Raw genomic sequence first — 24,312 nt, forward strand, 5'->3', positions numbered from 1 at the left:
GCCCAGAGCCAGCATCTGCTTGGCTTCTGTTGAGAACCTCATGGCAGATGGCAAATGGGTGCATGAGGAAGAGAGAAAAAAAGAGAAACTCTCATGATAGCTTCCCCATGTCCATGGCAAAAGCATTAATCATTCCTGAGGGCTCTGCCCCCATGACCCAAACCTCTCCCACGAGGCCTCACTTTCTAACACTGCCACATCCAGCAATTAAGGTGCAACATGAATTTTGAGGACAACCCCTATTTGAACTATGGCAAAGAAAGGTGACAAGTATTTCCTGAAATTCTCTCCCCTTCGCCACCGTACTGAAGATTGTTGGTGCTGTCTAGACGTGGGCACTGGGGTCCGAGGGGCCTGGGCTTGATTCTCAACCCTAATACATTTAAATCAACAGCAGTTCTGCGATTGACGTAACAGTTCCTCCATACAATGTGAGTTCTATTAATGCCCACATTGCAAATGTTGAATTCACAGAGCACTTGGCATACGGCCTGGCTCACAGTACTTGCAAAATAAATGTTGGTTATTACTATTAGACTTCTTTTTCTCCCCGCAGAAAGGTGAAGTTATTAAATCTCATTGACTTTGTTGTGGACTTCAAAATTTTTATCAATTATTTATTTAATCTACTTGAAATAAATTCTTACAACTGAGTAAGGTTCTACCTTCATTTATCCAGCCTAAATTCATTCAACCTACAAGGATTTATGTAAAGTGACAGCTATAATCTAGGAATTATTACAAGGACTGAGGGTACAGCTGTGAAGCCTCCTCTCACTGAGCTCACTTCTAGCAGAGGGAACTGGGAGTAAAGAAGATCCAGAAAAGAAATACACAGTGTATCATATGGTGGATATTGGTGTGAAGAAGAACAGAATGAACTAGGAAAGGGTGTGGGATCTGCAAAGTAAACACAGTGTATGCAGACTAAATGCTGCCTCTTGTTTTAAGCAGCTCATTGGTGGAGCCGGGGCTCAAAAGAAGGAGGTTAAGCATGGTTTGGTTTGGTTTTTTAATTTTGTTATAGTTGTAGATGGACAGAATGTCTTTATTTATTTTTAAGTGGTGCTAAGGATAGAACCCAGTGCCTCCCACATGCTAGGCGAGCCCTCTGCCACTGAGCTGCGGCCTTAGCCCTAAGGGTTGTTGTTTTTAAAGTCCCAGCCCTTCTTTACTACTCTTATTCCCAGCTGTTTCTTTCCTCTCCTGAAGGAAGATAGAAGACACAGATGCAAGGAGAAGTCAATACAAAAGAGAAGTCTGGATATTACCTAGTCATGGAAGGCATCATGGAACCTTTCCCTGCAAGTGAACCATTTCCCAAAAAGTCTTTATTTTTGCTTAAACATTTTCAACCAAGCGGAAGAAAACCTACATGCATTACATGCATTCATTGAAATCCCTTCTAATCTCAAAATTGGGAATTTGCAATGGGTAAAATTTTATATGTAGAATGTATTTATTTATTTAAGGTGCAAAACTTTTGAGATGAGCTAAATTCATTTTCCTCTTGGCATATATGGAAGATTATAAAACATAACAATAAATTTTGAGCCATGTGAACCTTTATATGAATTGCCTTTAATTTTGGGGTAAACTATTTTTTGGAAATAACTTCAAAGTTGCAAGAGTAAGAATAGAGTAAAGATCATCTATTGACCATTTACCCAGCTTCACCTATTTTTAAGAATTTACCTCCGTTGCTTCCTCTCTGTTTCTGTCTCTGTGTCTCCCTCTCTGTCTCTCATATCTTTTTTTTCTTAATGATTTGAGAGTAAATTTTATTTTTCATAGCTCTCATTTCTAATCGCTTCTGTAACAAAAAGGTGATTACTTCTTAACAAAAAGGTGATTCTCTTACGTGATCATGGCATAATTAGCAACTTCATTTAAATGTCGATAAAATATAATTTAATCTACTATGAGTATTCCGTTAAATCAATTTACCCGATAATATATTTGTCTACATTTTTTGAAGAATACAGCCAAACTTTTCTTTTAATTGAACATTCCTGACTTGGGGTTTGTCTGAGATTTATTCATAATTAGATTCAAGGTAGGTCTTCTCCATGGGAGCTCTATGTAAATAAATGATGTGGTGCTCTTCTCAACATGTGGCAATGTGGAGGCACCCAGTGCCCATCCGTGCCAACCTTCTCTGTTTCTCTACTTGAACAACAAGAGCAACAATTAATTCCATAAACAGTGCCGGCGTGAGGGGACATGACGTGCACTGGGAGCCCACTGAAGCAAACCCAAGATGAGAGCTTTCACAGGCTCTCGCACTTATAGCCCAGAACTTTGATCTCCACTTACCTCTGAAGATGTCTGAACCGGAGGTGCTGTGTAATTATATGGCCGGCAGCGCTTCTTCCCCACCTTCAGGGACGGTGGGACCCCTGCACTCAGGGTAAGTGAGGAGCAGAATGAATTCCAATAACTCAGATTCCAATCATCCTTCTGGCTGTGACAGATCTGGGAGTTCTGTTCCAAATCATAAATTGGGGACATACAGAACATTGACTCTGGTTTTCTACTCAAGGAGTGTTGTTTTTTTTTCCCGTTTTTTTAAAATTCATTTTGCTGCAGGCAAAGTACACAGAGATAGAATGATGTGAACCTGCCGGACTCTCCTCCCCTGAGACACGCTCGCAGCAGTCTGGGTGACTGTGGAAGTTGAGAAAGGATCTATGAATATCTTTTTCTTTGAGAGAGAGAGAGAGAGAGAGAGAGAGAGAGAGAGAAGAGAGAGAGTTTTTTTAATATTTATTTTTCAGTTTTCGGTAGACACAACATCTTTATTTTTTATTTTTATATGGTGCTGAGGATCGAATCCAGTGCCCCACGCATGCCAGGTGAATGCGTTACCACTTGAGCCACATCCCCAGCCCCTGTTTTTCTTTTTTTTAATTTTTAAATTCTAATTTGTTATATATGACAGGGGGTTGCATTACAATTCATATTACATATAGAGCACAATTTTTCATATCTCTGGTTGTATACAAAGTATATTCACATCATTCAAGTCTTCATACATCTATTTTGGATAATGATGCCCATCTCATTCCACCATCATTTCTAATCCTCTGCCCCCTCCCTTCACCTCTTTGCTCTATCTAGAGTTCGCCTATTCCTCCCATGCTCCCCCTCCCTTCCCCACTATGAGTCAGCCTCCTTATATCAGAGAAAACATTCAGCATTTGTTTTTTTGGGATTGGCTTACTTCACTTAGCATTTTATTCTCCAACTCTACCCATTTACCTGCAAATGCCATGATTTTATTATTTTATTGCTGAGTAATATTCCATTGTATATATATAACATGATTTTTTTATGCATTCATCTACTGAAGGGCATCTAGGTTGGCTCCACAGTTTAGCTATTGTGAATTGTGCTGCTATAAACATTGATGTGGCTGTGTCCCTGTAGTATGCTGTTTTTTAAAAAATATATATTTATTTATTTTTATGTGGTGCTGAGGATCAAACTCAGTGCCTCCCGTGTGTGAGGCAGGTGCTCTACACTGAACTACAGCCTCTGCCCCAGTGTGCTGTTTTTAAGTCCTTTGGGTTTAGACCGAGGAGAGGGATAGCTGGGTGAAATGGTGATTCCATTCCCAGTTTTCCAAGGAATCTCCATCTGCTTTCCATATTGGCTGTACCAGTTTGCAGTCCCACCAGCAATGTATGAGTGTGCCTTTCCCCCACATCCTCTTTAACACTTTTTGTTTGTAATCTTAATAGCTGCCATTCTGACTGGAGTGAGATGAAATTTTAGAGTAGTTTTTATTTGCATTTCTCTAATTGCTGGAGATGATGAACATTTTTTTTATATATTTGTTGATTGATTGTATATCATCTTCTGAGAAGTGTCTGTTCAGGTCCTTGGCCCATTTATTGATTGGGTTATTTGGTTTTTTTGGTGTTTAGCTTTTGGAGTTCTTTATATACCCTAGTGATTAGTGCTGTATCTGATCTGGCAATATGATTCCATACCTAGAAGATCCAAAAAGTTCCACCAGGAAACTTTTAGAACTAGTAAATGAATTCAGTAAAGTAGCAGTATATAAAATCAACACCCATAAAGTAAAGGCATTTCTGTTTATCAGTAACAAATCCTCTGAAAGGAAAATAAGGAAAACTATCCACTTGAATCTAATGTATGAAATATGATATGTCAAGAGCTTTGTAATGTTTTGAACAACCAATTAAAAAAAAGAAAAAAATAGACAAAATAAAGGCATGCTGTCCATCAAAAAAAAATTGCATAGACCTTTTTTTTTCTTTTTCTGATATTAAACTTTTCTTGTATTCCTTGGATAAACCTGACTTGATCATCATGTTTTATTTTTTTTTTAAAATAAACATTTCAATTAGTTCAAAAAAAAAAAAAAAGGAAAACTACCCCATTTACAATAGCTTCAAAAATATGAATATCTTTTTCTATAATGTTGTTGGATGGCCTTTGTGAGGTCCTGTCCAGCTTTATATCCTTTCTCTGTTGCTAGCACCATCCTAACACTGCTGTATCACCAATATCTTGTGGGTTTTGAGCCAATGATACAGGACCTTTCCCAAGAGGGCTTGGAAAGAGCCACAGAACGCAGAGAGTTAAAAGCATTAAATCAGATTCAGATCCTGGCTCCTATTTACTTTGGGCAAATCACTAATCATCCCTGAGCATCCGTTTCCTCATTCATAAAGTGGGGGGGGAAAACGTCACTGTCCTTATAGTATTCTTGAGGGGATTCCATGAATCATCCATTGAGTGCTTAGCGCTAATGACTGATAGGAAGGGAGTGCTGTGTAAAGTTTGGTAAATAGACCAACGAAACACTCAAGGAAATATCCAGAATCACCCAGTTTGTTATGTGTGCTGCCAAGGCAAGTACCAGAATCACCCAGTTTGGTACCAAATCCAGTAAGCATAAAATATTTAATATTGCTAATGGATACTTTCAAAGACCCTGAGTTTAGTACCATTAGATTCATCTTTTGCAAGTGCAGAAACTGAGTCATAGAAGACTTAAGCAACTTGTCTAAGTCCACATGGCCAATAAGTGGCAGATGGAGAATTTGGAAGGAAGTGAGTCTTGGGCCAGGTATGCCCGATGATGGAGCCCCTGGTTTCTCCTGAACCTGGAAGCCAGGCTGCCCCTTGGGTCCACTCCCATCCCACAAGCCTTCTTTCCAGATGCTCTTACGAGATAGCAGAGGAGCGTGAGGGTCCACGTTGCCTGTGGGAGCTCTGGGTAAGTCCTGACGGGGCGTGGGGCATCCCCAGAATTACCTGGCTAGATTGAGGAGGAGGAAGAAGAGAGAAGGAAAGCCTACGGGTCGCCCTAATATTTTCCTCTCTAGCTCGGTTCCCTCCCTCTTCTTACTTTACAGTGTATGCTCGGTCTTGACCTCTTTGTGGGGCCCCTCATCTCTTCGTCTCACTTACGTCTTTCTATACAAAAAAAAAAAAAAAAAAATGTTTCTTTGCAGCATCTCTTTTTGCTTTCATACTAATTAGTGAGCAATCCAAGCTTAGTGTATAAACCTTATGGGTCTATAAAGACGACTTTTGAAATTCCAAAATCACTGTTCATTGTTACTCTGTGGTGATATTTATGTATATATCCTCGGAGTCTTTTTTTTTTCTTGTGCACATCTATTTTTAAATTGTGGATAATCCTGTAAATATTTAAAATCATAACAGGCAAGATGTTTTCTTATAGTCTTAAATATTTTACAAAACTTCGTAGATCGACAGACTATTCTGATAACTAATCACCAGTCATTGGGCATCTCGGTGGTTCTAGTTTCTCCTTCTGGTAATAAATTATTTCACTATTATAAGTTACACGAGTAACTAGTTCCTTGAGTATTTCTTTATTCCTCGGGAAAGGCAATATAAATAAAAATGGAAATAAACACGGTTCAGTCTTTTTACAAGATTTTTCCTTTTTACAAGATGTTGGTGTTAAGTTTTTTGGTGTTTTTTCTTTTTATATTCTAGATAATAATCTTCTGTCCAAAGAGTGGGTAGCAAAGATTTTCTCCCATTCTGTAGGTTCTTCTTCCCAGTCTCAATTGTTTCCTTTGCTGTGCAGAAGCTTTTTAACTTGATGCCATCCCATTTATGAACTGTTGACATTATTTCCTGAGCTTTAGGGTTCTGTTGAGGCACTCGCCGCTTGTGTCTCTCTGCTGCAGTGCTGACCCCGCATCTTCTTCTCGGAATTGCATAGTTTCTGGTCTGCTGAGCTCACTGTTTTTAAGGTAGGGAAACTGGACGTCAGTGCGGTTGGAGAAGAGAGGAAGGTGGTTCCAGTTGAGGCTGGAGAGATAGGCAGGGTCCCGACACTGGTGGGGGAACATTTTTTCATTAATTCTTTTTAGTTATACATAACATTAGGACTCATTTTGGCATAATTATTAAAAGCATGACATATAATTGTCTCTAATTCAGTCCCCAGTACTTCCCATTTTCTTTCTCTCCTCCCGTTTCCCTTCCCTCAACTCTACAGATCTTTCTACTATCGTCTTCTTCTCTTCTCAAGGACACCCTGGATATTGGGTATTCCTTTCCCAATTCTATGGTGGAAGGTCCAGCATAGGGTCTATGCCTGAGGAGGCTTCAGCTTTTCCTACCCCTTGGCACAGATGTTTTCTAGAGGCACAGGGGGTTGAGTCTCCTGACTGATTTGGCTTCTCCAGAAAGGAACTGACTTGTGGACAGATGTTTATTGAATGCATCGGTGGGCAGAGGGAGAGTCTGGAATCACCCATTTTAACAGTGCTGCCAACACTAATGATCAGCCTATATAGACTTAGCAACCATGACTTCTGACAGAAGACCTACCTTCAGTGGTTTATACCAGGGGCATTCTAACTGGTTTTGTGCCATCAGGATTTTATTGACACATGAAATCTTGGCAGAGACCTCAGACACCAAACTCAACCTTTGCATTTCAAATGACTTTCTGTAGTGCCTGAATTAGGCAGCCTGGGTTTGGAAGGAGGCAGACTGCTACCAGAAGTAGGAGGAGGACACACCTTGCTGGTGATGGTGTTGGTAACACCCATCTGTGAATTTCAGGTGCAGATGTGTGAGGAGAAGAAGATCCTTCTAGAATCTTCTCATTTAATCACATAGAGAAAGGAGCAGGTCTGGGGCACAGGCAAAGCCGTGGCAACCCTGGTCTCCCACAGACCCCTCTGGCTCCTCTGCAGGCCAGGACTTGACATCTAGATACCAGAGCCTGGCAGACTCCCACTGGCTTCCTCCTCTGCCCCACGAGATTCTGGTCTCCAGGAGTCCTACGTCCTCGCTCCCATGCTCTACCTAACCTGGGGACACACAGAGCTTCCACCCGAGGCAGAGCACAGCCATGACCAGGAAGGCGTGATTCCTTCCACAACCAGCTCCTGGGTGCAGCCTCTGGGTCTCTGGGGCACTGAGGGGTGTCCCGAGGGCTGCCTCCCACACAGTCAGTCCTTCTCCCTGGTCCTGAGCCAGTGAGAGGGAATGGTCAGCCTAGCACTTCCCTCACCCCTTGGCTGGAAAGATGCTTGGAAAGTGAGGCTGTGGGAGGGAGACAAAGCAGGTCTTACTGCCCAGCGACTTCAGTGACCTCTGTCTTGGTGGGTGGTCATGCATCTTTGCTAAGGTCCCTTGTCCAAGAGCAGCCCTCGTCAGAGGTGGAGACCAGCCTGAAATACCTGGGGCCCCGTGAGCTTATGAGGCAGGTCAGGGGCTCTGGTCGGAGGGAGTTTTCCCCCTCTGCCCCTCCACTTGGAGCAGCCCAGCAACCAGCACTGGGCTGGAGCCTCGGGCGGCCCAGCTGCCCTGGGCAGGACCGGCCTGCCTGCCTGGGGTCTCTTCACATCTGAGGCCAGGTCCCAGGTGGCTGTTGTCACCCAGCCCTGGATCCAGCCCCAGGGTCCTACACAGGAACTGTGATTTCACCCAGGAGCAGAGACTCTGTCCCCCAGGGAAGGATTTCCACTAACAGTAGGATCCAGGCAAGAGCCCTGGACCCTGTGCCAGCTGACCCTGAACCTCAGCATGGCCCACCTCTCCCACCACCTTGGGCTCCTCTGGATCAAAAGAGAACAAGAGCACTAAGGAAAGGGTTTGGGGTCAGTAAGGAACATTCAGGAGGCAGAGGCGCTGGAGCCTCAGATCCCAATCCGAGGTCAGGCTCCGTCACGGGAGTGGCCGTGTTGGTGGGGACGGATACTGTGAGGAGAGGCTGCTGCAGGCCCTCCTGCGCCAGCCTCCTGTCTCAGAGGATGCGTGGAAGTGAGCAGAAAGGCCGTCCAGACCAGACGTCCTCTCTAGGCACCGCGTAGCCCCTCACTCTCTGTGGCTCTGGGCATCCCCTGAGTCTCCAGGACTCACTGTCCTCATTGGAAAGAAACCCTGACCTGAACTTGAGAAGGAGATGGGGGAAGTGGGGCAGGGACGGGCCAGGAGAGCCGCCTTGGGCCCCAGCCGGCCCAGGCTCTCCCTGCACCAGAAGGGATGCTTCCCCAGGTCCCCTGGCTCCAGGGCGAGCCCTGTTCTCCTTGGCACTGGGGGAGCTGCACATGAGCAGTCTGCCCACGGGAGAAGGGGTTCAGTGAGCAGAGCTGTGGAGCGGAGCCTCCTGGGCCCAGCGGGGTGTGTGGCAAAGGGACAGAGCAGAGAGCACGACCAGGAGGAGAGTGGAGCCCTGGGCCAGGGAGGGCGGGTGCTGCCGGTCGCCTGGGGTTCTGGGGGCACACCGCTGAGGGACTAGGAGAGGCCAGGTGCCCTTCCAGTTTATTTGACAGGGACCAGGGGTTCCGACCTGGGAGGTGGCTCTGTGGTTGACGGTCTTGTGCTGGGATCAGAGGTCCTCAGGCTTCGGTGGACTCAGTCTCTGAGGAGGGATGGGGGCAGGAAGCAAGCCCCCCTCACAGGATGCTCAGGCAAACGCTCCCACAGAAGGTCAAGCAGCACGTGCTGTTCCCTTGACACTTCTGGAAATAGGAGCAGCGGAGGCTGCAGCGCTCAGCACTGGGCCACTGCTTACAGGCCGCGGCTTCCGGAGTCCACGGGGACCCTGAAGAGAAACAGGAGCCGCTGGGTGGGGGCCGCTGCCTAGACAGCCTCCTCCTCCAGCTTCAACTCTCCAGGAACCGGGACCCAGCACCCGTCCACCGCGCTCCTGAACTTTCCTGGGGACTCCCCTGTGCCCTCCCCAGACCCTGGGAGTCAGCAGTGTCCTAAATCCTCACCTTCCCTGACACCCCCCTCCCCTGAAGACATCAGTGGCTGGTCGGCCTGGGCCTCTGCACACACATCCACCAAAGACCTGTCCCCCACAGACACGGCCGTGGTGAAGTCGCCCCCATGGAGTCTACACTCTGGCCCTGGACCTCAAAGAAGCCTAGACATCTCCCAAGCCGCCCCACAGATGCGCAGGGGAAGCCGACCTGCCTGTGGCCCCTCTCTCCTCTCCTCAGGGTCATTCTCCAGCACCTGCTCCTCCAGTGGCCCGCCTGACACTGCCACCCTTCTGTTCCCTCGGATGGTGACTTCACCTTGGCTCTGTCCTTCCTATCTTCCCACCAGTGTCTTTTCTCTCCACACCTACACCATTTCTGCACCACCTCCAGCCCATGAGTACCTCTGCGTGTCCCCACAGATGTGCACAGGTCACAGGATCATGTCCTGTTGGCCCCTAGACTTTCCCCTCAGCGGGCACCATTTGTTCCTGATCTTTGGAATGGAGGGGAAGGAGAGGTGCAGGGCCTTCCTCCACCCGTCACGATTCCCAGGTTGGGTCACAGGCTGGTCGCCAGGCGATGGAACAGCCCAGAACCTCCACAGTGCTGTGGTCTGTGCTGGGTGTGCAGAGAGGTACCGTGCCCAGGTCCTCCAAGATGGGTCCCTCTGGTCCCTCCCGTGTGCCCACGCAGCCGTCACCTACCTGCGGCCCTCTTACGTCCACGGTACCCTCCCTGGGCCTCCAGCGGCAGCAGCAGCACACAGAGGAACAGGGGGAGCCTCAGAGCCGGGGGTGGCATGACCCTGACCAGAGCCATGAGTCTGAGTCCAGCCAGGATGGCACAGCCTTCCCCAGGGAGCTGTGAGGAGGAGGATCCCCAGGACAGACTGACTCAGCTCCTGGCTGTCTCTGCTGGCCAAGCCAGGAGAGTGCAAGGCATCCTGTCCTCCTCTTGTCTGCCCTCGCCCTGTCCTGTGGTGTGCAGTTGGGCTCCTGCAGGATGACGCCTCCTCTCCCACAGCAACCCTCTTGCTAGTGGGACTTATTTTATGAAATAACACAATTTATTTCTGATTTCTCATTACAAATTTTTTACAGAAAGAAGCAATGAAAAATATCATTGAAAATATTCTCATTGTACTACTTAAAATCAACCCATATGTCATTGTATGATTTTTGTTTCTCCATGCATTGAGCACGAAGAGTCCTCTTTTCCCCCCTCACATTTGTCACCAGCCATCTTTGTTCCTATCTTTTGCCACTTTTATATAATAGTTGACTATTTCCCAAAACATAATTTTCACAATAGTCCAGCTTTCACTAAAATAAAAGTACTGTCCATTATTCATGGTGCACTAATTCATGAAATTTTACAATATATCTCATTGAGCATTTTTATTCAGAAATTCCTGATTTTTTTTAGGCTAAAGTAAAGAGGTAGAATTCCTGGTTGAAAAGTAAGCTGGTACTTCACAAACATATATACAGGCCGAGCATCCCTGATCTAAACTCTGAATCCCCCATTCTGAAACCGTTTGAGGGCTGGCATGACGCACAAGGCAAAATCCCTAATCTGATCTTGTGATGAGTGAGCACGTGCACCACAAAGATTGCACAAAATCAAAAGCACCCTTAAACTATGTGCATAAAGTACATGTGAAGCATGAATAAGTAAATTTCATGTGTAGACTTTTGTTCCCTCCCCAAGATACCTCCCACATACACAGGGTGGGTAGAGAGAGAAAAAGAGAGAGTGCAATTTGACTTTCAAATAAACTGTTTTTCTCTGGAGAGTGTGAACATGCTGACTTCCGCAAATCGTGGAAAATACCAGAGAATAAATGGAGAAGACTGACTGATTAGAGTCTTGTGGGTATTTTCTGTCAGAACTTTGGGAACATTTTATGCTCTGGTACCTGTGTGCGAATCCTGCCTTCAATATTCCCCAGCCTCGGAACCCTGGGGAAGTCCCACCACCTCTACAGACCCAACCATGACCTCTGTCACACCCATCTGATGGCACGGGACCACCCAGTCTTGAACTTCAGCTGTGAGGACGCCACAGGCGACATGTGCCAGCACCATCATGCATACAGCAGGTGCTCCATGTAGTCTATTTTTCTTCCCCCCACATCACAGCACCAGGTCCAGAACCTTCAGGCATCTCTTCACTCCCCTGGGTGTGATTTTCAGCCCCCTGAAGGGAGATCCTGGAAGAAAACCCTTTTATCGGATAAGAGATTTGAATACTCAGCCGAGCTGCTCACCGACTCCGTGTGGATTGGTGGAGGAGGCAGAACTGCAACTCAGAGCTCACAACAGCCACTTCAAACACTGGCCACGCGTGGCTTTCCTCTCTTAGAGACCAGCAAAGGTGGGCAGGTGTAGGCAGGTGCAGGAAGCGGGTTGGCTCCGTCTCAGGCCTTTCCTCATCCCCGTGTGGCTGCGAGTCAGGACAACCTCATTTTTCAATTTAAATTCCTTCAGCCCGCAGCAGCCCTGCCTCCCGCCCAGCTCCTGACCCCCGGCCTCCCTCCAGCTGCCTCCTCCTCTGCTTCCTGTCCACTCTCTCCATCCCAAGAACTTGTTTTCGGGGTGTGGTAGTTTTACTCAAAGACACCAGGTCCGCACCCTTTGGGGTCACTCCTACAGGCCTCCGGTCCAAAGAGTATTTCTAGGTGATGCTTCTGTTCCTGTCATTTGCCACTCCCGCCCCCTGTGGAGACCAGACCCCTTTCAAAATGCAAATAGCTGTCAGTCATTAGGACTAGGGAGGACTCAGGAAGGGGGACTATGGGAGCAGACACCAACACCCCACCCTGCAGTTAGCAGAAACGTATGGGCACGTCATGGAGGTTAAAATATGCCTAATACACACAGGTGTATATGTACCTATGTGAGAGACAGGGTAGTGGAGGGCGTGGGAGGAAAGGGCCAGTGTGTGTACACATGAATATCTTAGAACTCAGACAGGAAGAGAAGCCACATGCTGACGTTTGGATCTGTACATCCCCAAGGACTGGGTGTTAAAGGCTTGGTCCCCAGGCCTTGGTGCTATTGGGAGTTGGTGGAACCTTCAAGAGGTGGGGACTTGTCTTTAGGTCATGGACAGCATGCATGCCTTTGAAGAAGGTAATGGGACACCTCTCTGTCTCCCCCTCCCTCCCTCCTGCCTCTTTTTCTGGCTATGAGGTCAGTCGTTTTGCTCTACCACAAGCTCCTGCCCTGTATGTTGCCTTACCCAAAGCAGCAACAGAGTCAATCAATCATGGACTGAAAACTCCAAAACTTTCAGGTAAAGATAAACCTTTTCTCTTTAAAAGCTGACTACCTCAAGTGTTTGTTACAGTGACAGAGAGCTGACTAATACAAGGTGGGACCTATCAGCCAAGGGCTCAGGGCAAGTTTATAGGAAGTAGTCATTGATCTTGAACTCTATGGAGGAAATAGGCTTTTTAAGACCATCAGGATCTGGGCCAGGTACAGCAAAAGATAGTGATTGCTCTGCACAGAACATAATTTTCCTGCCATCTGAACCAATGTCTTGGAAATGCATAATTCAATTATTTTAGATTAAGCACTGTATTTGTTCTGTTGCTATAACAAAATACCAGAGGCTAGAGAACTCTATAAAGAAAAGGTATTGGGGGATGTGGATGTAAATCAGTGTAAACTGCTTTCCTAGCATGTGCCAGGCCCTGAAACTGGAAAAAGGAAACAAACGTTTTGTTTTGGAGGCTGAAATTCCAAGATTGGGCAGTTTCGTCTGTTGAACCTCTGATGGGGGCTTCCTTGGCAGAGGAGTGAAAAGGGAAACAGCTGTGTGTAGAAGGAGCCACAGTGTGGGGCGGCTTCCTTTATAACAACCTACTCGTGAGAACTAACTCACCCACGAGACAGGCACTAACCCTTCCCAAAGACAGTGTCCCCGGGGAACCACCCACCTCCCTCTTGGCCCATCTCTTAAAGTTCCCACCACTTCCTCACATTGCCCCGCTGGGGACAAGCTCTGGCACGTGGCCCTGGTTTAACCCAGGCCTTTGGTCCCAGGTCTCTGCGCTCCGTGCTTGTCCTGGCGGTCCTTCCTGTGGGAAGAAGGGTGACTCACGGGCTGCTCTTGCCTCTGTGTAAAACCTTCCTGGAGACGGGTTTAGAGAAGGAAGTCTGCTCCTCGAGGGCCCGGCCCACTGGACTCTTTTCTAAAGATCCCCAAACGGCGCGGACGCGTCTGGTGTAAGGCCCACCCTGGTGACTGCATCTCTCCCCCCTCTGCCAACAAGCTGTGCCAACCGCTGGATTTGATCTTTCACTTCCTTCATTTGTTAGCTGGTCATCAGGCCCTTCCCAAATCCTCCTTTTATCTACAGAAGATCTGGAAGGCATTTGGTGGGAGAGAGGGCTGTGATTTATTGGCAAAGGAGAATCAGTACTGGGCAGGATGGATGTTAAAGACAGACTCTGTCCTCGACCCCCATCTGTGGGCGAACTCAGACGCATCAATAGACTTTGGAGCCACGTCACTGAGGTATCCCGTGGGTAGCCAGAGCTATCACCCGTACACAGTGTTCTTTCCAGCTTACAGGAGACACTGACTATATCAAAGAAAATACTTCTGGATGGGTGAGTATTTAAAAAAATGTCTGTAATACAGCCAACAGTAATTTTGGGAAGAACCAAATATCTGATACCTAAATCACTATTGATTTCTAGACCTTTAAACTTTGTTTTCCTGCTCTTTGGCCCCTGTTTCAGCTTTCAGTCACCCTGTCCCAGTAACAAGAGGCAAGACACAGAGCTGTCAGCCAGTCCGTAGTCACCTCCAGAGGTAGGTGGGGTTCAGGTCTGGAGGCTTGCGCTGTTGTTGGTGGTGTGCTTGGGTGTGTTCCCGTCCAGGTGGGGGCAATGCTGTTCCTAGGAGCAGCATTTCCACAATCCCTAGGTCACCTTCTTGTTTTGTTCAAATAAGGAAACAGAGAGAGAGGTAATGTGACCTGTCTGAGGTCCCGAAAAGTAAAAGGGACATAGACAAAACCAACATTCCTGACTCTAAATCCAGAACTTTCTCTTGACAGTATCTGGGAAACCCAGGATCCCATATTTTGGGGGTCAGCAGTAGCTCTTGTGTCATTCTGACACCTGTAGATCTTTTAATTATCTTGCACTTTATCTCAGATGACCAAAGAATTCACCCAGAACTCTGGAGGGGAGAAGCGCCCAGCCTGGACAGGATTTGAGAAGGTCCCGGCCATGATGGCGTCTCTCGTGTTCTTAAAGTGTGCAAGAAAGGGATTGGGATCTCCAGGATCCTGAACTCCTCTTGGGGGGCCACGATGTTAGACCAAGAATGTGACCTTCTAAATGAACAGATCTTAAAGCTCTGGAAAACTTGAGTCTAGGATGATATTTTTGAATACAAAGAAACAGCCTCATAGAACCAATGGCTTTGGGTTTATTGGGTTTCTGTCTCTAGGTTCCAGTCTTCCTCCTTTTTTATGCAAAAGGCAGGTGCACTTTTTTATGCAAAAGGAGGCCCACTGCATTCCATGCCCACCCTCAGCCAGGTGGCCCATACCGCGCATCCCCACCTGGAAGTGGGTCACAGAGTCTAAGCACTGCATGCCCACCTCACACGGTGCTTGCTGGTGTCTTTGCGGGATCAGAATACTCAGGGCCTTGGGTTCAAAGGCTGGGCAAACTGCCCTGGCTAGTTAACTTCCCTGTGCAAAGAATGCGAGTGATTTGCAGGATTTCTGGAAATCTACCATGCTTAAAAGATGGTTTTCTGATAGCCTGAAGTTCTCTTAATTGGCCTTCACCAATTAAGCTGTATTTTTGATATAAATGTCACCCAGTGGTAAATGAAGTCTCAACTTCTCAACTTGGCAATGTTCTATCGTCCTGCCCACTGAGGCCAGCCAGCAGGGGACATGGTTTGAATGGAGAAGGTCCAATAGAGATACAAGTGTTGAGGAGTGGAAACCCCCAAACACCTGATTGTTCACAATTTCTCCTTTTCTTTCTCTCCCTAATCTCTTGCCTCTCCTCCAATCTTCTAAAACCAGTTTTCCTAAAAGTCAGTGTATCTAATGATTCATGTACCTAAAACATGTATTTTTCCAACTTCCAAATTTCACAAATGCCAAGAGGAGAAGGAGTTCTCACAGTTCCTTCAAGTGGTCTCTGCAGTCACACCTGCTTTTCAGCAGAGTAATCTTGATGGGTACCTAGAGCAGCACTGTTCAGTAGGACTTTTTTGATAATAGAAATGCTCTGTCTGAGTTTTCCTGAAGTAATGGCCCCTGGCTACCTGTGGCTACTGAGTACCTAAGATAGCCAACAATTGGATTTTTAATTTGATTTAATGAATTTGAATGATGGCCCACATGATGATGTGGCCAAGGGCTGTCCTATTGGACAGCATAGACGAGTCTCCTCCGTTTGGGTTGAAAACTTCTGAACAAGCATGAAGACCTTCAGAGAGATGGACAATCACCACCTGTTATCACAATACCAGAATTTCACCCTTTGCTAGTCTCTTTGATATTCCTCCCTACTTGGTCTCAGTAAGACAGAGCAGCAGACAGAGGGTGAAGGGGGCAGAGGTGAGCGGGTAGGGAGTCTCCCTCCCTGACGCTCCTCCGTCAGTCCTGGGAGTGAGGTGGCTGGCCCAGGTTCCGGAGCTGAGAGGTGGGGGTTAGGATTCCAGCTCAAGTCTCTCTTACTCTGGTGCCCACATTCTTTCTTCTGTAAAATACTAAGCAGCAAACCAACGACCTTGGTATGGCCTCGGGTAGGACAGGTGCAGGGAGGGAGCAGCCCAATGTCCAGTGGGTAGAAATGCAACTCGACTCTTGGTGAGGAAACTGTGGCAGCGATTTTGTGGCAGCAGAGCCCAGGAACGTTTCTCCATCAACTCATGCTATAAAAACAATATCATATGTGCCAAACTTCAGCTGTAGGGAGGTTTATCTGGATATTCTTCTGTCAAGAAGAAAGGAGAGGGGGGCTGGGGATGTGGCTCAAGTGGTAGTGCGCTTGCCTGGCATGCGTGAGGCACTGGGCTCGATCCTCAGCACCACGTAAAATAAAATAAAGATGTTGTGTCCATCTAAAACTAAGAAATAAACATAAAAAAAGAAGGAGGGAGCTATTCAGACCTATTCAGGACATGAGGAGTGATCATAATTGGACTTTGGCATGACTTGTATGATGTCATCAAGCCTTTGTTTTTGTTTTTTCAAAATGGCTAGTTATTTCCTTTGTTTCTTCAGGAAAACTTAGAAAAGACAAATTTTATGTGACTCTTCAACCACAGGCTACCTTCTCCATTTAATGATTCAATTGTGCTGGCCCAGGCCCATCAGCTAACAACCCCATAAGCTGTTGAGAGCTGTGGCCTCTCCCTCCCTCAGAAGCCGCAGGACCCGGTCAAGATCCCTCCATGTGCTATTACTTTAGCTTCGGGTTTCTGCTCCTCCTGCCCAAGCTGACTGTCTCCCAGGACAGAGAGGAGGAAAGTCGAGGCACGTCAGATGCCTTCATAAGCTGGCTGTGGGCTCACCTCCCGGCTCTTCTGGGGGGAGACTTTGCGGGTTCCTTGGAGACATAAAATGTCATCTGGCCAGTTATAACTTGGGCACCTCCCAAACTGCAGCCCTCCTCTCTGCTACCACAGCCACGTTAGCCAGATGCCCACACTTTCAGAGTCGCCAGTCTTGACCCTAACACAAATATGCTGGGTGCCCATCCACTTCTGGGGACATGCAGTGAATTCTCAGGATGGCCTTCACATTTACTTCAAGGTCCCCTTTACAGGCTGGGGACATAGCTCAGGTTGGTAGAGCGCTTGCCTCACATGAACAAGGCCCTGGGTTCAATCCCCAGCACTCTTAAAAAAAAAAAAAAAAATGTAGAAGAAGATCCTCTTTCCCATCCCTTCAACTTGGCGTCATCTCTGTGGGTGTTTCATGAGCCCCCAACCTGTTGTTGCCAACAACTTTTCTCAAGTTCTGCTGAATAAACAGTTTCTTTGACTTTGGAATCAATCTATGACCTTTTTAAAAAAAAATCTGGAAAATGAAATTACAAGTAAAAACAGTATTTTCCTAGTACAGTTAGATTGGAAGTGCACAGGGCTAAGAATACTGGTTAATATTTAATGAGCACTTATCATGCATTATGTTAGTTTGCCAGGGCTGCCTTAGGAAAGTACCATAATGAGGCAGCTTAAACAAAATAGATCTGTTTTGAAACAATTCTGGAAGCTTGAAGTCCAAGACCAAGGTGTGAGCCGGACTGACTCCTGGTGAGGGTTGTGGTAGAGACTCTTCCACACCTCTGGTCTGATCCAGGACCTCTTGTCTTAATGCCTTCACTGAAGTGTCCAAATTAAATACCAGGACACAACATGTGTCCAATTTCATAAAAAATGACTGTGACATTAAAGTATACTCATGTACTGGTCGTCTCTAGGTGGTGAACTACGATCTATTTTACAAATCATATAATCTGAAGATTGGTCATTTTATATCATAAGACAATGCAATTTTTTAAAAAAATTTTGCAAAGGAAACGGGATTGAGTTGGGAAGCAGCTTGGGGAAGCCAAGGCCTGGCTTGGGAGTCGACCTGTGGTGGGTGCCAGAGGAAGAAGAGTAGGAGAAAGAATAACTTAGTACAGTAATAAGCACTTTCCCTCTCTCTCCTACCCTCTTCTCCTCGGCCCCCTTTCTACCTCCAGCAACATTTGGAAGGACCCATCTTCCGCCAGAAGCCAGCCCAACACACGCAGAGCCAACCATGAGGCTGGGGATTCTCCTGCTGATCCTGTTCACCTGTGGGGTTGCAGTGCTTCTGCCGGTGCTGGGAAGCTTCAGGAACAAAGAGGGTAGCAGTGGTGGTGTGGGAAGGGGGGGCGGTGCTCCGTCCAGTTCTGGGGGTGTCTATCATAGCTGGTTCAGGACCCACACTTCCAGGATCAGCCTTTAAAGAACCAGAGCCCTCTTTAACAGAGACATCCAAGCAAGATGGCGTCCCTCCCAGCTCCCTCCCCATCCCTGGAAGCAACATTGAGTGTAGGAAAAGGGAGCACAGCTTTTGCCTACAATCCTGAACTAGCAGGGAATAATATTTCCCAATGGGAGGGTATCCAGCTGGAATAAAGGGAATGTCGACACAGAGCTTCCCTTGGAGGCCACATTTTCAGATCTCTGTGCCCCAAGGGGATGAGCCTCTGATGAGGGCCAAAAGGATGATGTTTAACACATGCATTTAATTTGGAGGGAAGAACATCTCAGAACACACAAAAAAATGAAAAAGACAAATAAGGAGTCTTTAGTGGATCGTGCGGTCATATGATTAAAAAGTGAGGCTGACCGAGCAGAAACGTGGTGGTCAGTGACAGCCCAGAATCCAGGAAGAGGGCGAGTTCACTGGTGGTATCAGCAGGGGACAAATAGGAAGGGAGACAATCAGGTTCCTATTCTCCTTAGCTCAGGTTTCCCATTCTGCTAATTAGATATGGTAATTGGGGCTAGAGGATATTGTTAGCCTTAAAAACTAAGGTTATATGAGAATGAATTTAGTGGTGTGGTGTCATACACAGTGAGGGTATCCCAGGTCTTGTCTTTAGTACCCAGAATCCTGCAGGCCTGTGGTAACGTGGAAGGAGGGAGCGTATGTCAGGTAAGTGAGATTCAGTTTCACTCACAATACATGTCACCAAAAGTGGCCAGTAGGCATCTCTGGGGAAGAGATGCTGGTTAGAATTCGAGGAAGGAATTTTCTTGGAGTCAGAGAACTACTTCGCTTGCAACCTGAAGCCCTAGTTCCAGAAGGGTTTCTTCTTCAGGTTGTAAGTGGAGGGACCCTGCCGACTTCTACCATCTCCATTTCAGTTGAAGAAAAAGAAACTGAACAGTGCTGGGTGCAGCCTCCATCAAAGTACTGTGAGAAAAGGTGCACGAAGTCCCTGAGCTGTTTAATTCCAAATCATACATGCTGCTGGACTTACTGTGGAAACATCTGCCTGGACAATGAGTAAGTTGGTTGGTTGGGAGGTCAGGACCTGGGTGTGCTTGATATCTGCTCTGCACTCACCAGTCAGAAGCTGGTCACCCCATTAGAAGACTACAGTCACCCAAATTCCAGTCTCTAAATCCAGGCCACGACTCTGCAAAATAACCAAGACAGCAACTTTTTCCTCCAGCTTCATTTCGAATTTCAAAACATCATTCTGTATATCCTTCCTTTGTCCAGGGACCCAATTACTGGTCTCTTTCTCTCAACCAGACCCAAGGAGACCTGATCTCCTGTTGGAAAGTCAGCAGACCTCTTGGGAAAAAAAATTGGTTGGAATTTGGTGACTCCTGATGTAACAGAAAGAGTTTCTGTTCTCATCTGGAACAGAGGGTGCTAATAAGTTTGGAAACAGATTTCCCCAAGGGCTTCCGACTTCTAATCACCTAGCTTTTCTCTTCCAGAGAGCCCATGAAAACCATGCTAAACCCCTAGGTTCTGTGTGACCCACCTCAGGCGTGGGCGCGGGATGGCTGTGTGGTCTGGGAAGAGTGCTGCCTGGCTCCCTGGTGGGACACTTGCTTGCTCCAGCTGAGGATCTTGCTGGAATCTCCTCGATCTCTACATCCTACAAAGGTTCAAGGTTTTTCCCAAATAAACTAATACATCATACATAAGCCTGAGAGCTTGTATTCCTTCCCTAAAATTTAATTTCCCTTGTTACAATCCCTAACAGCCCCCAAGACTTGTTCCCATTACCTTGGGAACATAGGTACCCAGTTCTGCCTTCCTCGTCAGACCCGTGTGTTAGCAGCCTGGGTAATGGCTGTAGCAAAACTACAAAGTGAGTACAGTTTTACTCACAATAGATGTCACCCAAAGTGGTCAGTAGGCAGTCATCCGCACCATAAAGGACCTAAATTCTTCCACCTGTAGCTTGTCAGGGCCTCCTCTGCTGGTTCCTCTACATCTAGCCAGAAGATGAGAGAAAAGAGTCAGCATAGCGGCCCACACAGAAGATGTTCACAGACTGGTCTAGAAGCAGAGTTCATGGTTGTTATTCATCCTCCATTGGCCCTCCTGTAATCACATGGTACCACCTATTGCAAAGGAGGCTGGGAAATGTAGTCTAGCAGTGTTTTCAAGAAAAGAAAATGGAATTTGTTGAACACATGGTAGTGTGTGATCTGAGTACTCATGCAGAGCTAGAGTCCTCGGCAAAGACCCAAGGCCCTGGCCTCCATCTCACTCTGTCCAATGGCATATGCACTTTTCCTTGTAAGAAATAGGACTGTTCTGTCATTATAGAAAGCATCCTGCCTTCCAGGTGGGTACCAGGAGCTTCTAGAATAGATTCATCTCTCTGCCATCCTAGTCTCCTCTTAGGCCTATCAGGTCAATTCTGTCTGCCTGGCAGTTTTACCTGGTGATTTCAGGGAATGCAGGGCTCCTCATACAATTTTCCTGGATTGTGTCTAGAAGATCATTTTAGAGATGTGATTTCCCCTTGTGAGGGGTTTCTGGCATACCTACTGTGGATCCAGTCTCATGCCTCCCCTCATCTCCCCGGCCCCCGAGACAGAGGACAAGATAGTCTCAGGTGGATGAGTCTGAATGTTGCATTGGTTAACTCCATAGCCCAACCAAAGGTTTGGGGATATGATACATCAAAAACCAAGTCCAGGTAAGGGCTACGGCCCAAGAGAACACTAGTTAGTACCTTATTGCTCAGAGGAACTAAAAGCGTTGATGGAAAGTTCAGGAATGAGGGATTCAGGTAAACACCCTTCAGAAATTAGGCTTTGCCTTAACCTTGGGGAATAGGAGGACTTGCAGTTCTTTAGAATGAAGATGATTATTCCTTCCTAACCCCCCCCCAAAAAAATGTCAATAAAAACATAGAGCTATCCCCAAAGAAGCAGTAGGAAAGGAAAGTGTTGTCTTCTTGGGTGCCCTACTTCAATATCATAGCCCTTTCCTACCTTCACATGCCAAGCCTGGGTCATGAGGGGTAGAAAGGAGAGAAGATGTGGCTTGGCCAATATCAGCAAAAGAGCAACTGGCATATTGTGAATGGACAAATGGATAAAGAAAATATGGTATATATACATTCAATGGAGAAATACCCAGCCATCAAGAATGAAATCCTGTCACTTGCAGGAAAATAGGTAGAACGAGAGGGCATCACATGAAGTGAAATAAGCCAAACACCAAAACACAAGCATCATATGTTTTCTCTCATGCATGGAAAGTTAAAAAAAAAATGACATGAAATTAGAAGAGAAACCACAAGGGATTGGTAAGGGGGTCAGGAAGTAGGGAACAAGGAGTAGAGGGTAAAAGCAGGGAGAATAGATATAATTGACACATGATATTTGCAAGTATGGAAATATCACAGTGAGTCCAATTAATTTGTACAACTAATATGTGCTAATAATTATAATGAAAAGAGCACTGGCCCAGAAGTGGAAGGACATCAAGGAATCAGTAAAATGTAGACACACGGACAGCACTGCCCCTTTGTCAGCCCCACAGACACAAACACAAAGGCTCTGGACGGTGCGGACTGAGCCCACTAAGCTTTCTGCCATGTCGTCCTGAAGGGCCCAGCCGGGATTCCAGAGAAAGAACTACTGAACTCCAGGGTGATCTGCCCAGTGCACTCACCGGGGAACTTGTCTATTGAATGCTGCAGCCTGTCTTCAAAATGGATTTCAAGGAAAGGGGTGTTCTGCCCACAGTGCCTGCAGCGAGGAGGCCAGGGCACGGCGTTCTTAAGAAGGCTTAAGGAATTGGGCGCAGGGCCAGGGCCAGCGGCTTTCAAGGTTTGGGGCAATGATAGAGTTACTTATATCAGCGCTGGGGACAATCTAAAGCTGATTGGGTCACAGAGTGGTCAAGGCTCTGGAGTGATTTTTTTTTTTCCTCATGGACATGAAGAAAGAGGGGCTGCGGAGGTCACCACATCCCATCAAATGCTACAACACAGATGAACCTTGAGGACATCACACTAAGTGCAATAGCCAATCACAAAAAACACATGCTGCAGGATTCTACTTAGGAGGCTTTTAAAAATGTTTGCTTTTAGTTGGAGATGGACACAGTACCTTTATTTTGTTTATTTTACGTGGTGCTGAGGATCAAACCCAGTGCCTCACACGTGCTAGATGCATGCTCTGCCACTGAGCCCCAGTCCCAGCCCCCTTACAAGGCTTTTAAAGTGATCAATCATAGAAACATCATGAAGTAGAATGTGGATACCAAGGACTGTAGGAAAGATAAATGGAGAGTTGGTCAGTGGGTATCGCGTTTCAGTCACGCAAGATGTAATGCTTCTGGAGACCCATTCTGTTGTTATGGTACATGCAGTTACGAATATATGTTCTACCATATGTTGCAGGTGAATTTATTTTATGTGGTTTTTTTTTTTTCATGTTAAAAAATTAGTCTCAGTGGCTCAGGAGGCTGAGGCAGGAGGATCACGAGTTCAAAGCCAGCCTTAGCAACAGCGAGGCACTAAACAACTCAGTGAGACCCTGTCTCTAAATAAAATACAAAATAGGGCTGGGGATGGGGCTCAGTGGTTGAGTGCCCCTGAGTTCAATCCCTGTTATCCACCCCCACCAATTAGTCATTCTTTACAAAATTAGTTAAAGTAAGAAAGTTCAAACCATAGCATAACTAGAAGTCAAAGAAATAGATTGCTCCTTAAAACTTTGCAGGGAGTCTTATATTAAGGCCTTAATGATTAAAAAGATGATATCGTGGCATAGGATATTGAAAATATCAATCAAGTTGTTATTTTATGCTTCTGTGATTCCTTCTTTTCCACCAAGCCCTGCCACCATTGGAACGAGGACATGAAGCTGAAGGTGGTTTCTCTTGGGAACAGAGATCACAAAATGAACAAATGGACAGAACCATTTGCGCTCATGAATCTGAGGTCCAAAATCACTTTGAAAGTTATTCCTGATATTTGAGAGAGGAGAGTTGTTCTTCTGCGCTTGTCTTGTGTTTGCAACTACCAAGATTTGGCTTTGACTGTCAGAAGTATGGAGTTTAGTGAAATCTATAGGTTAGGAATAAAGCCAAATAACCTAAGAACAGTCTTTGCCCATTGCAAAAGTCATAAACATCTAACAGCCGGTGGGAAGAACTCTAAGGAGTGGACAGGAGAGGGGCAGGAACATCCAGGTGGGCTTGGGAAGCCCAAGGCAGAAGCAGGGCCTCTGGTTAAAATAGGTATTGAAACATGAATGTGGGTATTTTTTTTTTCTATTGCTATTGCTATTAACAGATCACCACAAATTTAGTAGCTTAAGCAACAAATCATGACCTTACAGTTCTGTGGTCAGAGGTCTGGCTCGGGTCTCATCCGAAATGAGGGCTCAGCAGGGCTTCGTTCCTTGATGCCTTTCCTCCCGGTAGAGGATTCACTTCTTGGCATTTAGGTTGTCGGCTGAATCCAGTTCCTCAAAGTGGAGGACCAAGAGCCCCATCTCCTTGCTGGCTGTTGGCCGAGGGCTGTTCTCAGCCTCTAGAAGCTACCCACGTTGCTTGGTCTCCCTTCCTGTTGAGAGGCAGGGACAGCAAGTTGAGTCTTTCCCACACTCCACATCTCTCCTTCTGGCTCATCTCTCTGACCCACTGGAGCAGAGAAAAGCTCTCTGCTCTTAGGAGTCGCGATTTCATTGGGTTGACTGTAGTAGCCAGTCAGAGCCCCTGGGCAAGCCGTGCATGTCCACTGACCTGCTTCTCTCATACCCTGGAAGCAATCAGACTTCTTGAAGAAGCAATGAGGGAGCTGGGGCACCATTAGAAAGGGGTTAATGAAACAGAGCTGTGCTTTCCTGTTACTGAACATAAAAGGAAGAACCAAGAACAAGGAGGGAATAAAGCTGCCTCCAGTGAAAGTTGCTCAGAGCGAGGAGCCCTAGAGCAGAGGGCAGATTGAGGGTGAGTCCGGTTTTTCTCCAGGCCTCTTCGCCGGGAGGCCAGAGGTCTTCCCTGCCAGCCAGGGTAGAAAGGTCTCAACACGGGGCCCCAGGAAGC

General features: G+C 46.5%; 1 protein-coding gene across 1 annotated transcript; it reads left to right on the forward strand.

Moving 5' to 3' along the window:
• Window positions 1-14,037: 14,037 nt before the first annotated feature.
• On the forward strand, window positions 14,038-19,755 carry Wfdc9 (WAP four-disulfide core domain 9). The gene is made up of 4 exons (XM_076849207.1): window positions 14,038-14,069; window positions 17,984-18,136; window positions 19,140-19,281; window positions 19,725-19,755. Exons 2-4 carry the CDS (start codon window positions 18,043-18,045, stop codon window positions 19,753-19,755), a joined length of 267 nt encoding a protein of 88 aa, XP_076705322.1. The 5' UTR covers window positions 14,038-14,069; window positions 17,984-18,042.
• Window positions 19,756-24,312: the final 4,557 nt, after the last annotated feature.

Source organism: Callospermophilus lateralis, chromosome 3 (assembly GCF_048772815.1).
Source record: "Callospermophilus lateralis isolate mCalLat2 chromosome 3, mCalLat2.hap1, whole genome shotgun sequence".
In the NCBI taxonomy this organism is placed as follows: Eukaryota; Metazoa; Chordata; class Mammalia; order Rodentia; family Sciuridae; genus Callospermophilus; species Callospermophilus lateralis.

Bases quoted from the DNA above. Each gene is read 5' to 3' on its own strand.
- Wfdc9 (XM_076849207.1), top strand. From the start codon at position 18,043: ATGAGGCTGGGGATTCTCCTGCTGATCCTGTTCACCTGTGGGGTTGCA. The intron at 18,137-19,139 runs GTGGTGGTGTGG...TCTCCATTTCAG, and splicing joins CAGGAACAAAGAGGGTAGCA to TTGAAGAAAAAGAAACTGAA. The intron at 19,282-19,724 runs GTAAGTTGGTTG...TTTCTCTTCCAG, and splicing joins AACATCTGCCTGGACAATGA to AGAGCCCATGAAAACCATGC.